Source organism: Rhipicephalus sanguineus, chromosome 5, assembly GCF_013339695.2.
Source record: "Rhipicephalus sanguineus isolate Rsan-2018 chromosome 5, BIME_Rsan_1.4, whole genome shotgun sequence".
Classification (NCBI taxonomy): Eukaryota; Metazoa; Arthropoda; class Arachnida; order Ixodida; family Ixodidae; genus Rhipicephalus; species Rhipicephalus sanguineus.
The window spans coordinates 160,267,910-160,281,888 of NC_051180.1; the positions used below are offsets into that span (position 1 = coordinate 160,267,910).

The 13,979-nt window shown below is 43.0% G+C and overlaps 1 protein-coding gene across 1 annotated transcript in view; it reads left to right on the forward strand.

Annotated features, from left to right (window-relative positions):
- Positions 1-13,979, forward strand: part of LOC119394388 (extended synaptotagmin-2) — an 80,997-nt gene that overhangs the window by 53,558 nt on the left and 13,460 nt on the right. Inside the window, exons 15-18 of the mRNA XM_037661687.2 lie at positions 5,896-6,057; positions 8,443-8,615; positions 10,180-10,306; positions 12,695-12,813. Of these exons, the coding sequence (XP_037517615.1) occupies positions 5,896-6,057; positions 8,443-8,615; positions 10,180-10,306; positions 12,695-12,813 (581 nt within the window). The remainder of the gene's footprint in view (positions 1-5,895; positions 6,058-8,442; positions 8,616-10,179; positions 10,307-12,694; positions 12,814-13,979) is intronic.

Below are 13,979 nucleotides of genomic sequence, written 5' to 3' on the forward strand. Positions count from 1 at the left end.
TAACTTATCGCAAGAGCGATCACAGAGCTCCAAAGCAGGGAAGCGTTTTTAGAAATTTCCAGGCTTCCACTAAAACGAAAGGAGTGCACGGAGTCTCGTTACATAAAATTCCTACACAGACACATTCTTTTTCCGTGGCTTCGTAACGGCCCCCAGTGGTCATGTGGCGCGAGATGGACGCGCGCAGCCAGCTTGGTGTGCCCAATTTTTTAACATTTTAACTTTCGCCTTTTTTCCGTTATATCAGGGATCGAAACCCACCTCCACTAGCAGGCCGCATTCACAAAAATTTACTCCCGCAAGAGCCAGCACAGTAACGCAGCTAAAAGTGCGCGTGGAGGGAGGGGGGGGGGGAGGGGGGATAGGTGATACCAAATGTCAGCTAACGTTGCCATTTAAAAGAACAGCTTTCCCATATATCACATGTGTGTTGTTTCTGAAGGGTATTTCGCGGCAGGATTCCAACAACATATCGATACCTATCTTCAACATGACTGATATCTGGACGCCGATTTTGAAATATAGAGTTTTGTTTCACGGTTAGGTATGAACACATGGTGGCCGCAGGGGATGCCTCACGACAAAAAAGCTTTAGACCTGTCATGCCTGTGTAGCTTAAGAACATAGTTATAAAGAAAATGAAAATGACAAAATGCCCCCACCTCCCCGAAGGGAATCGTGAGGAAATGCGAATGCATTTCTTGCGCCGAGAGTACACGGCTGAGTAATTTTAATGGCGTAAATTAATGACGAGACGAGTATTTGTACCGTAACCATTTATTTACACATTCATCAGCACCTGTTTGTGTTGTCATTGTACCTGACGGCCATAATCTCAGCCTTGTGGTCGCCGTTGGCGTTTCACAGCGGCGTCTCGAGCACACATTTCTTGAGAGGCGCCCAGCCAGCGGACGGGAGAGTGGAGCGCAGGGAGGAGAGAGAGCGAACGGCGAGAGAAGGAGCGGCGAAGCACTGCACCCAATGCCACCTAGAAGAGCGGTGCGGAGCCGGCGCGCGCCCGCGCAAAGCGCGGTGATGAAGCGGAGCGCGCGCAGTCACGTGGGTTGTGACGTCGCTGCGCTGTTGCTACAGACGCTCCTCTCCGCTCCTCGCGCCGTTGCTATGGGACGGCGGATTCAGGGTCGCTTATAAAGTGCATTCGCACTTAAAAAATGGGACGAAGACAGTCCTGTGCGGCCCGCAGGCCTTTAGGGAGAGGCGTACAGGCCGCGCGTTTGGGCCCCCTGCGCTATACAGGTATAGTGTGAGAGCTACATGACACTGCCGCAACACCGTTGGAATGTGCAGGAATAGCATAGGTTCAAACAGCATAAGGCGTCAGGCAAAATATATTCACTTGACAAAATATTAGGCTTGAAAAAAGGCAATTACGAATTCCGTGCCGGGTGATGTCCCTTCACCTCGAACCATAGGCATCCAATGAGTAAGCGCCAGGAAGCTTATTCGTGCCTTTATTACCAAACTGTAACGAACACCAAAAGCAGATCGAAATCGCTTCGTCCACCTCCTGCCAGTCCTACCCGCGTAGTGCAGTGGTCACCTTCTACCAGTACAACATCGTTAGGAAGGCACAGAGCATTATAATACGAAAAAAAAAGAGCGTGGTGCGAGCCGTGCATAACATACACTGCTGAAAACTGCAAGCAGAAGCCCTCAAAGAGGAGTTTTATAGGTGATACTGAATAGTGCCACGACGTTCGGGAACGATAGAAATGAAGGGATAAGCTGCACAGCTACGTTCATTCTGTAGAAGTCCACAAAGACATCCTAAATTTGCTCCAGTGGTGGATGTTAAGAACAACGACTGCCGACACCTTCACAATTCGTAAGGCAGATGTGCACCCCAGCGGCTAGCGTATGCAGTGCGAGAAACTTTAGCGCGGCAGGATATGTGATGCAACGGTGGATGGCGTGCTTAAAGCCGGAATCTCTAGATACTTGAAAAGAATGCTACAACAAATACTTTTTTCGTCCTTTCGGCTGCCTATACGTATTTCTAAAAGTACACGTGGTGCGCACGGTTCGTTATAATTTTTATCCAGGTTAGTGTATTTACAACAAGGTAATAAACTTTGCTTTCTTCCTCTATCTTGCTGCGGCAAGGTGTTAAAATGCTGAAGACAGGTGTTACATATCCAGAAGCCGGGTGCACGATTGCCTTTGTTGTTAGAGCATGTTTTAAGTTTCAGTAAAGAGTGCAATAAAAACAAATTGAAGAGAACGTTTTGTTCTCTGTCTCCTCTGTTTTTATTGTACTTCCTATCGAAACTGAACCCATGCTGCAAATCACTTTCTTTGCTGCAATATCTGCTACAAAACGCTCTTGATGATTCCCATTGCATTAGCAAAAAAAAAAAGTTATAGTATACCATAACTATAGTACTAGACCAGTGATAGTAGACCAAACGGTCATTGTAACCAGTATGTCCACTCAACTGTTTCAACCGTGAACCCCTTTTTACACGAAATTGCCGTTGGTTAAAGTAGAATTGTTAGCGAAATATTCGCCAACAAAGCGTAGATATTTGCTACTTAAAACAGTTTGCTGTAGATTCTGTGTTCTGGACCTATATTATTGGCTCGGGCCTCTGTCGGGCCTGATATGCCGTCGGGCCGGGCCGGGCCGGGTAGGCGAAACTTTTTGTCGGGTGCGGGCCGGGCCCGGGTCGCGTATTGAATCACCGGGCCAGGCTCGGGCGGGTAAACTCGAACGAGTTCCGGGCCCGGGCCGAAAATCACGGCCCGTGCAGTGCTCTATTTGGGTGTATGGCATTATTTGTAGAAATAAGAGGGAACAATTTCTAGCTGACTGAGAATTAGTAATTGTAAATTCCAGGATGCGTGCTGCACTGTAATGTTTGGCTTGCGTGTTCTTGGGAGCTTCGACTACTGATTGACAGCATTTTCTGACCATGCTGGGCCCCTTTAATGTATGAGACTGCCATGTAAATATCAGAAGCCACACAGGATGATGAGTTGATCGCACTTTCCTGGGAAGTAGAAAGAAACTTTATTTTGCTAGCACTCTTTTACTTTTATAGTCCCACTTTTCTGTTACTTTAAGGAGAACCACGTAATTCTTTAGTGGACCATTAGAAAAAAGTTGTCACAAGCAATAAGAAGGGCAAAAATTATTGGGCCGGTTTGTCGGGCACTTTAAGAGGAAGCTTTGCTTTCAGAATTCCTATTGAAATATGCATGGTAATGGGGAAACAGTTTTTTTTTTTGTTTGTCCACCGCCAAGTTGATTTCAATGACAGTTGTCATATTTAACAGGAACAGGTAAAACCTACTGACTTTTTTATAGAGATTAGTATTGATTTAGGCTCAAGTTTACTGAAATGGATTAAAATTATACAAATAAAATTATATACAGTGCCATGTCTCAATTGCAGTTGCCATAAATTGATGATGACTGAATGGAGTGCATTACCTAGCCTATGGGGATATGTGAGGCCATAAAAAAAATAATAAAGGAAGGACATTTCAGATGATCAAATGAAGTTGAAAAAGTTGACAGGTCAAGTGCTACACTCAGACATAATGAAATTTTCTTTGCTGCTGCAAAGATTTGCTGTTGGCCCTTTGCGACTTTATAACGTATTCAGACAGAAGTTATTAAGTGGCAACACAAATGCTGCCATTTGTGTGGTTACTTTCACTTTGCTTGTGTTTGTTTCTGTGTCCATATTTTCTGTTTGTATTCATGCATCCCATTATGTAGTATGAATCCATACAGACTTCTTCGACTTAAAGTCTGAATCAGGTAATTCAGTTGGTATTTCAGTGAGTTTTGCATGAAAGATAACTTTCAGGTACATTTTACTAGTGCATTCTTAGATTTTTACCGGCTGTTTCGGTAACACTATGAACATCCAGTAAAGTCTGGTTCTGAAGACACACGCAAGTCAATTCATTTTTGTTGGAATTTGTGCAACTGTATAATTTCGTGCAGTATTTTTTTTTGCTTGATTTGATGGGAAAGCTTTTAGAAAGTTAGTTAATGAGATTTCACTAGACCAGGGTATCAATTTAACCTGCATGATAGAGAAACTGTTAAGAACCACCATTATGAGAAGTTGAGAAGTGAATTTTTCAAAAACTTCTTGGTCTTAAACTCATCTTCTCTTAAACATCTAAATGGTATTTGATCTGGCACCATGTATGATAGTCTCCTTGCCGCACCCTGTTAATGTTTGCACGAATAGGCGTGTTTACATGATTGGGCATTTTTAGTGTGTGATGGAACTTATAATGTTGCGTCTAAGATTAGCAGAAAATAATAGTTCCTTAGTGTGTGCGTGTGGCTCCATGATGGTGGGTAAGTCATCATGAGAATGATGGTCCCTGCACACATTATTAGAACTTTCTTTGCTGTCTTGTTAAAGTTGATTTTTTTATTGCAAATTTATCTTATAGCAATGATTACCCCCTATTTTTGCCATTCGACCATTTCCAGAGCATTACATACAAAAACAAATTGTCGAGATTATTGGGAGTAATTATACATGGTGAGTTTTGCTTTATAAATGCAATGTAGACATAGCATCACATATGCTAAAAAAATCCGCAATTTATTTATGCCCCACATATTGTGTCCTAAAAAGAATTGACTGTGCAAAGTGCGAAACACTTCTCTGTTCTAAAAAAATGATAGCAGAGATGGTGCCAGTATTAATTCATAGCATGATAAAACTTAGAATGAACCTTTGTGAACTTAGAGTGACCTTAGCATGAACCTTTGTGGTTGAATACCTAAAAGGGTGTTAAGTGGTACCACTGCATGGTTGTGTGTGTAGAAATGTTGGGAAGTAGTGGCTTTGGATCGGCACCTGTCTCGGAGTATCGGGGACAAGTTGAAGAAGGATATAATGGTTGGAGTTTGATGTGACATAGTAATTTAGTCTGTTGCAGAACAGTGTGTAAGATGTCTAGGATGTGTCTTTGGAAACTGTCCTGCTTTATTAATAATAGCGCGTTTAAGACAAAAGTGCAAATATTTACTGGCCAAGCCACGTAGCAGTGGTGGATGAGTTGTGTGATAATCACCAACAAAATTATTAGTTATATAAAGTTTGCTCATTAACCTTTACGTAATGAGTCTAGAGGGCAAATTGTAATTACAACCAGGCAGCCCTCGAAGTGTAGCTTTAGGCTAGACTTTTTTTTTAGAATAACAGAGAGCTGAGCTAGTTGGTAAGTATTCATTCTAAAAAGACAGGGCGTGCAAACACGGACACAAGAAAGAAGTCAGGACACCACAAACGCGTTTGTGATGTCCTGACTTCTTTCTTGTGTCCATGTTTGCACACCCTGTCTTTTTAGAATGAAGACTTTTTTTGTCTCTTGTGCTAGTTTTTAGAAAGAAGTGCTCAAATCTCTGTAGTGAAATACCTTGCCGTTCCAGTTATTGTGCCTCTGCATTGTGGCAAAATGCAGTACAGGGAAGCGTGAATGTTGCAAATTGATAAGCCTAATATCCATCACTGCTATGAAGTTTGTCACCAAAAGTAGTAATTTTTTGTCTGTAATTTCTTATTAGCGACAACCTGCATAGTTGCAAAAACACATGGCATGTATTTCAGTGAGATAACATGGTGATTTGAAGGAGATAACATACTTAATGAAATATTCTGCTGTAGGACAAAATCATTGCTTTATGAGCACAGTCCCAACCATTTTTCAGAAGAAGCCAATCACAATGCCAAATCTGAATGTCCCACATCTCGTCAGTATCACGTCATCAGAGCAGCTTTAAGGAAGCTTGCATAGACAGTGGCACAAAGCTTCCCTCTAGCTGTAAAACGCTCTGAACTTGGGCCTCCGAGCATGGCTCCCAATCTCAGAGGCCATGCGGTTGTTGGTGCCTTGCAGAATGCGAGCAAGGCGGCCGGCGAGCCCAGCCCCCAGGTGCACCTGGTGGTGGGCCAGCAGGAGCGCTGGAGCTCCATCAAGCACAGCACCAATGACCCTGTCTGGGAGGAGATCTTTTACGTGCTCCTCAGCAACCCAGAAGTCCAGGAGATGGAGGTCAAGGTACGGGACTGCGCACTGTCTTATCTCTCTATCGCTTTACACTGATAACCGGGGGGAGTAAATCTGAAGCTAGTGTTTTGAAAAGAGAACTAGCCCCCTTTGGTTACAAAACGTTATCGCATAGTACCTAGGGTTGCCACCTGTCTGGTTTTAGACCGCCCAGGCCGGTTTTTCAGATGGCGGGCCGGTTGCCAGTCCACACCAGCCGCCATTGGCCATTTTTTCTTTTTGTCATAATATCGCGATTATTTATTTTTTGGGTGTTTTATAAGTGTCAGTTCAACAACTACGACGGTAAATATTTATCGTCAATCACCAAAACTCTTACGCTATTAGTCAACCACTTTCTGGGATCCCTTCAAGTCTAGCGATCATTGGAATAGAGCATATTATTGCGCATGTATGGTACATGAATATCCGTCATTTTTGTGGCATATGCGCATTTTAGCGTTCCTTTGTGTCTATAATGCCACTGGCCTGTTGGATTCAGACGCGAAGAAGAGCTTTTTTATGGACGAAGCATTGTGGTTCTTTTTCATTGCAGCACATTCAGAGTAATAAGCGAAGCGTCATTCTAGTCACGGGTACTTTTATGCCAGCAGTTAGGCTAGTTGGTTAGCTGTGTGTGCTGCTTTTGTTTGTGCATTGGGTTTATTTGGCTCAATGAAAGCAATGTTACATTAAATGGCACTGCATGCCGAAGAATTGACATAGCATCTATTGATCAACATTATTTTAATCTCCTGTTAACACCCTCCCCCCCTCCGTCGAAGGGCTGGGTTTTTTTTTTCGGTAAAAGGTGGCAACCCTAATAGTACCCCATTTTTAAAAACATCCTGACTTCCCTCATTTCTGTCGAGCGAAGTTGCAGAAGCACCCGTGTACTACTTCTACTTACAAGTGTATGCTACATAACATCAGATGGTCAAAGTTAACACGCAATTGCAGCAATGCAGAAGTAAGCACAGTCATGAGTATTGAGGCAGCACACATGTGGAAACTATCGCAATTATGTGTCAGTCAGGCTCTGGTGACTCTGCACAATAATGAAATAGCATATATAGCTGTGGAATGTAGGATGTGCCAGGGTTGTGTAAAGGTGGTGTCGTGTGCAAGGACCTCCATATCTTTTTTTGCGTGCACTGTATGGACTCTTCCTTTCTATGTAATTATGTTTTTTCCTTTAAAGCTAAGTTTAAAGTCAGCACGTGCTATTGTCCATAGATTCCTCTGTGTCTGTGTCTCACTGTTTGCGCTGCTTTTACTATTAATGCACAGTTCCCAGCTACAGTGTGCCTCATAATCATATCACAGTCTTGGCATGTAAATTTCCAGAATTCAGTGTAGTAATTAAAAATTTGTACTATATTTTGACTTCCCTCACACTATTTAATGCACCAATGTATCCTTCTCACACATTGGGTGTTGGGAAAGGTGAGCTATGGATTGATGGTGTCTAAATCTGTGTACCAGTGTCGGCTCTCCCTGGGCAATGAAAGCTGTTCTTGAATGCCATGATTTTGTTGACTGCATGTTCTGGAAGCAGTTATGGTACCAGCAATATGCCACGAATGCCATGTCTTGGGCTTTAGCCCTACTCATATAACAACTCACATAATGCTCTCAGTCCTCACATTACAGAAAAGAAAAAAAATGTTGTTTTTTTTTCTTCTAGTAATCATTGCATTCTAAAAAATTGCTGCAGCGAGTGTCGCCTGCTTGTTCCAGCTGTTAATGATCATACTGCATGGCAGCCAAGCCGAGGTTTTGCCATTTCTTTGTCTGGAGCTTTTCAGCCACGCTCCAACTTCAGATCTACTAATGTCACAAAAGAAGTAATTTTAAAGAAGATTTGGCAGTTAAAACATTGCAACATAGGTAGCCTAGCGCACAGTTAACATTGCTACTTTTGTAGGTAGTATGGACTGCCCATGATGAAGTTGTTGGTGATGTGCACACCTAGGCATTTATATGAGTTAACAGATGCGAGGGGAGCATTATTCAAGTAATACGAAGTTACGCTCTAGCCAGTTCTAGGTTGAATCTTTGGTTCTCTTGCATAAAATTTGGCCATTCTTTACAAATAAGCACTTCGAAATCCATGACATCAGGATAAGCTTGGATTAGGAAGTTCAGGGCGGTGTTTCCATATGTGTTATCACTTTTGAAGTTTTTCTTTCTTTCCTGCCAGACCCAGTCTTGCGGCATGAGGGATAGTCTTGCTAGTGCAGAGGTGCACTGTACTAATACAGGTTAAACTGGCATTCCTTATTACAGTCTTCTGTTAGTATGCCTCACCAATTTTTCAAATGCACAGTAATGTCGCCACATGTTGATGATGCAACACCCAAGTGCAATTGTGCAATGTCAACGCGCCCTGCCCAGGTGATGGACAACAAGTGTGGGCAGGTGTTGGGCCACTTGAGTTTCCGGCTGTCGCGCCTTCTGAAGGAAGAAGGACTGAAGGTGGACGAACCACTCATCCTGCTGGGCACTGGCCACCAGGCGAAGCTGCAGATCACGCTGCAGCTACGAATCCTAAAGAGCAACAAGCGCAGGTGAGCACTGTGCCACAAGATGCGGTGGCTAGTCACGAAAAACAAATACACGTTGTCTACCTGGAGGTAGCGCTAAGCTACAAAAAAAATAAAAAGAAAAACGGGGGAAAAAAGGCGTCTCTTATAAAAAAACGCGTTTTTTTTTGCAAGCTATTCTTTGGTCGGTGATAATGACTTCTTTGAGAAAATCATGCTGTAAACTTACCTGAATTATTCAGTTGGATGACATGTCAAGGTACAAGCATGAGGAACTCACACTCATTATGAGAGTACTCCCAAGAGATAGTGAATGACTCATACAGTCTTTTTTTTTTAATGAGTTTATAAGAAACTCATAGATGTAGTGTATAAAATATGTAGACAGGCATAAAGAAACGCATGGTCTTTTTCTTATCGTTAAGAAAATCGTTAAGAAAATAACAATACATGCTCTTAGAGGTTTCTTGGGAGGATTATACTTTCTCTTCCATGAGAATTCCTCCACTTTGTGAATTTCCACAAAACTGATGAAGTAACTGTGCAGCACCAAGAAACGAGGAAATATAAAAAGAGAAGCCTGTTCTCATTCTGTGGCGTAACTCGCCAAAGCTTCTGTGCTTTTAAGGTCAATCCACCGAACTTATTTGCCATACTCGGCTGTGTGTCACATGCACTGAGCTTGTTCTACATCAATGTACCAAACAAGTTTAGTATTTACTTGAATTAGAAAAAAAGAAGTGCACATGCATGCGTGCATGCAGAGGGACCTCGTTAATGCGTACTTGGTGTGTGGGAATTGTAAATAGTTAGCACTAAACAGTAGTGAATGTTTAGAAATTACTGCCAATTTTTTTTCGTCTTTGCAATTCCATCAGCTAGGAAGGAAATGCGACACTGCAGTAAATTCCGTTTAAAATATGGCATCTGTTTTTCTTTTCCTTTCTTTCTCTCTCCTCTAAAAGCAGTGCAGCAGGAGAGGGTAGCAGCATTTCAAAACTTTGGTATCTAGGTTTAGTAGGAGAGCACTAGAGTGGTCTACTGAGCAAAACTTTGTAGTACTTGCTGCCACACGGTGCCAATACTTTCGTGCAAATAATGCTACGTAGTGTCCTGCCTGCTGAGCGCGTATAAATTTTTCGCCTGGACATTTCCTGGACATGTTTGCGTAAATGTGCGTCTATCTTCGCCCATACTGATCTTGGCATGGTACAGCACAGTTATAGTGTAGCTCACTGAGCCTAGAGGCCGCGAGCAACAGAGGTCTGTGGTGTGTTCACATTCCCAAGATGATGTAGTGTTCTACATGTGATGCCATATGCATAACACGACAGGTTTGGCAGTAACAGGTTATACAGCCACACTTGTCAGTGGCTGCGTTCCTTGCCAACGTCACGATCGATCGCTTTTCCTTTGCATTCACAAGGTCTGTGTACCCGTGTTGAAATGGCAGTCATTAGTGAACTAATCTCTGCACTCGCTGGGAGGGCGGGAGAACCTCCGAGGTGCATTGTGCGTCAGTCACACCGTGAGTCGTTTTGTAACAATGCTCTCGAGGTGTGCCAAATCATTCTGGCTGGACTCGCAGGACGTCCAGCTCGGAGCCCCTGCCCAGGGCAAGCCGGGGTAGCATACGAGCCTCGGAGCACGAGGAAGTCACCCCGTCGCACAGGCCGTCCGTTGACCAACGGAGTAGCCCACCATCCCCACGCAAGGTCTGTCCATCAGTCTAGAACTATGCATTCAAGTGTGTGTGTGCTGAGACAGTTAGATGAGTGGCCTGACATACTTTCACTTTTATTTGTATGGTAGTGATGCACCTAATGAACAAACATACTGCCACTGCTGTTTTTTATAAAGGCTGTAGCTCAGAAATCGTTATGTCTAGTAGTATATTCAATTTATTCGAATTTCACGGGACTGGAAGTAAAGTAGAGCTGTCCAAATGTCAAGTTGCTCAGCATATCAAGAAAGTGATAAGGAAAAGTTGTTCATGAGCATGCTTTTATTTACTGTAGATATGTATTTCTATATTGCATAAAATCTATACGAAAATTACAGTTCTTGGATCTTGTAGCAACAACACTTATAGCAACGAGGGCATCACATCTGCATTTTCACTGCCACAATGTCGTTGCTTGTGCTTGTTTATTTTAGAGAGATGCTTTTCACTACAGTGTACTAGGGGTGTGCGAATATTCGAAATTTCGAATATTTTTCTAATAGTGTTTGCTATTCGATTCGATTCGCACTGGAATTTTACTATTCGAACTATTCGAACTTCCCAAAAACAAATACAGTCAACGTCCGATTGAAAGTGACCCCTTCAGATTTTTAATATGCTTCACCTCATTACACTCTCGTAGTTTGGCAAAGCTGCCTTTCAAGATCCGTTACGGTCGAACTTTGCCAAGAAACAGTCAACGTCCGATTGGAAGTGGTCCCTAGATTTTCAATATGCTTTACCTCATCGCACCCTGGTATTGCGGCAAAGCTGCCTTTCAAGCTCTGCTACGGTCGCAAATGTACTAACTCAAGAAAACGCTGGTTCCTACATGGAGATGAAAAGATGTGGCAGAGGTGGGGGCTCAATTAATGCTGTTTTGGACCTGAAATTTGGGCAGCAAGTCCGAAAAATCGGACGCCGAAGCTTTTTAGCATCCAAAATTTCAGATGTTCCTATATATCGACGTCTACAAGGCAGATTTGGAACTCCAGACTTGAAGGGAGCACGCCCTTGTCCGCCACATCAGTTGGGCTTCCACAGAAGTTGAAAGAGGAGGAGAGGCTGAGGAAATGGTGTCTTTGCCTATCACGTGTAAAGTGTTGTCAGCAACATTTTGGTTGCACCAAATCATGTATATAAATACAATTCAGCCTCTACATTGCCTCATTCTTGATTAGACAACTATGAAACACCAACCTGCCAGTGCTTCATCAACCTAGTGAAAAGAAACACTTTCATGTTGCTATCTCATAACAATATGCTTAGGAATCCTCTCTAACTTTTTTTTCTGCAATTTTGCTTCGAAATATTCGAAAAATATTCTAGAAATATTCGAAAAATATTCTATTCGATTCTCACTCACGCTTCAATATTCGAATTCGCTTTGCACCCAAAATTTTGCTATTCGCACAGCCCTACTGTGTACACCTGCACTGTTATTGTCAGCAAGTCAATCAGCAACTAATTAGCGTATTTACTCTAATCTAGGCCGCCCTCGATTGTAGGCCGACTCCCCGAAATTTGCAAGGCCAGAAAAAAAAATTAATCATGCTACTCGAATCTAAGCCAACCCCCACACTTTCGCACATCGTTTTTTCGAAAAAAACATCGGCTTAGATTCGAGTAAATACGGTATGTGTTGTTGTGTAGCCAGCTACTTTGATAAGCAGCAACTAATTATGTGTTGCTGTGTAGCCAGCAAATTTGATGAAGCCTGTTTGCAGGCTGCAGTAAAACCTGGAAGCCAAGTTATGCTGCTCAGACTTAATGATACACACATGAAAAAAAGTCATGATCATAACACCTGCTGTCCACCCTTTTGCACAATTATAGCAGTTGAACTGTAATGGCTTGTAGATTGCAAATAGAGAGCGTCCAAAACATGGGGTCATCACGCCTTCCAGCTCCTGAAATCATTTCCAGGATTTGAAACGCACGAAATTCGATATAGGGTTTCGTTACAGAAGAGCCATCACTATAGGTGTGAATCTAACACTTTCTATACAGTGGAACAGTACCTCGTGCAGCAGCCACTACTTTTAAGATACATTCATTAAATGTGACACTCATTACAAAAATGTGCAGCGTTGTCAATGAAAATGAATTTGTGGTTGTGTGTACTTGAAAGAAGCAAATGTTTGCTTCGCATAAACTGATATTGTGTTGTGCCTCAGATCTCCCATTTTTGGTTTGGTTTTAGCCACAGAAAGGGTGTCAATGTATAGGTAAATTATGGCTAGTCAGTTTTCGAAATCATCGTTCTGTCCAATAATTCACCATATCCGCCTACCTTTTGAACAAAGTGCAAACTATACCTTATGTATGTGCTGTGAGCTTCCACAGGGGCTGCATTCAAGGTTGTACTCTTGCTATGCAGCCAATGCCACCTCAGGTGCCATCGCTGGACGAAGTGGTGCACTCTACGGTGTCACCCATTCTAGACAGCATGGCCATGGGAGAAGGACCACTCGAAACCAGCCAGAGGGACCCACAGAGGTGAGAACAGCTGGCCAAACCCCAAGAGCTGAAACGGCAAAATTAAATGAGAGCGTGAAAACAAAAGCACACCGTGAGAGATGTGCCGACTGTCTATTGCATTTTGTGAAGCGACACTTGGCAATTTTGTGGTGTCTGTTCAAATCAAATCTGTGTGTGCAAGTATTGGGTAATACATACCACACTTCTAAAACCTGTGTGACAATGTATAACTGAAATTGTTTTGTAACTGATGTATACGTGAAGTAGTTACAATCCACCACTCAGGTCAGCAGCTACATTGTTCTCTGCCTAGCGTGAGGTCGCAGGTTCGATTCCCAACCACAGTGGCTGCATTTCAAGGGGGTCAAAAAGCAAAACTGCTCATGTACACAGATGTAGGCACACATGAAAAAACTCAGGCTTGTTGAAATTAATTTGTGCCCACTGACTAGAGCATCTCGATAGCCTGTGTGCCCATAAATAAACTGCATAATATGATTTTATTTGTGACTGTGAGAGGCTGATGTTGCTTCTGTAAAAACAGTTGGCAGTCGACGCCAGTTTTGTGGTTCATGCCTGCTTCCTTGTCCTTGATTGAGGACGGTGTTTCAGCTTACTTAGAAGACAAACTATACTCGCGGACAAATTTTGTTAGCAATGAAGGAAAGGCTACAGGGACGGAGCTACTGCACATGTATTGCTCCGCAAAGTAGTTCGGTTTGGCGCGCGTTTCGAATTTAGTCTTGGTTTGTGAACCTTCCTTATTTCCTGTGACGACCATTTGATTATTTGAGCGGCCGTCACAGGCTTAGACAGCCATTTGTTAGTGAAATTCGTCACAAGCTCCCTCGGCGAGTCGTCCGAAAAGCTGGAGGGCGTCGAGCACTCATCTGAAGGCGACGATGCCATTTTAACTGTGAGGTGCACGTAAAAGGTGCGACGTTTTTACAGGTGCAAAAACGCGAAATGACACTGCATAGAGCAAAGCAAATATAAATATCTCCTTGGTGCGTGCTGACCCTCTTTTCAAACAACGCCCCGTAGAAAATAATGTTCCTTTTTTTATTCTCACGTAGAAAACACGGATGCAATTGTGGGACTATATTCTTCAGTGGTAGCACACGCGTAGTTCGGCTCTGTAGCCTTCCTTTCATTGCCAAGAAAAGTTGTCCGCGAGTATAGCT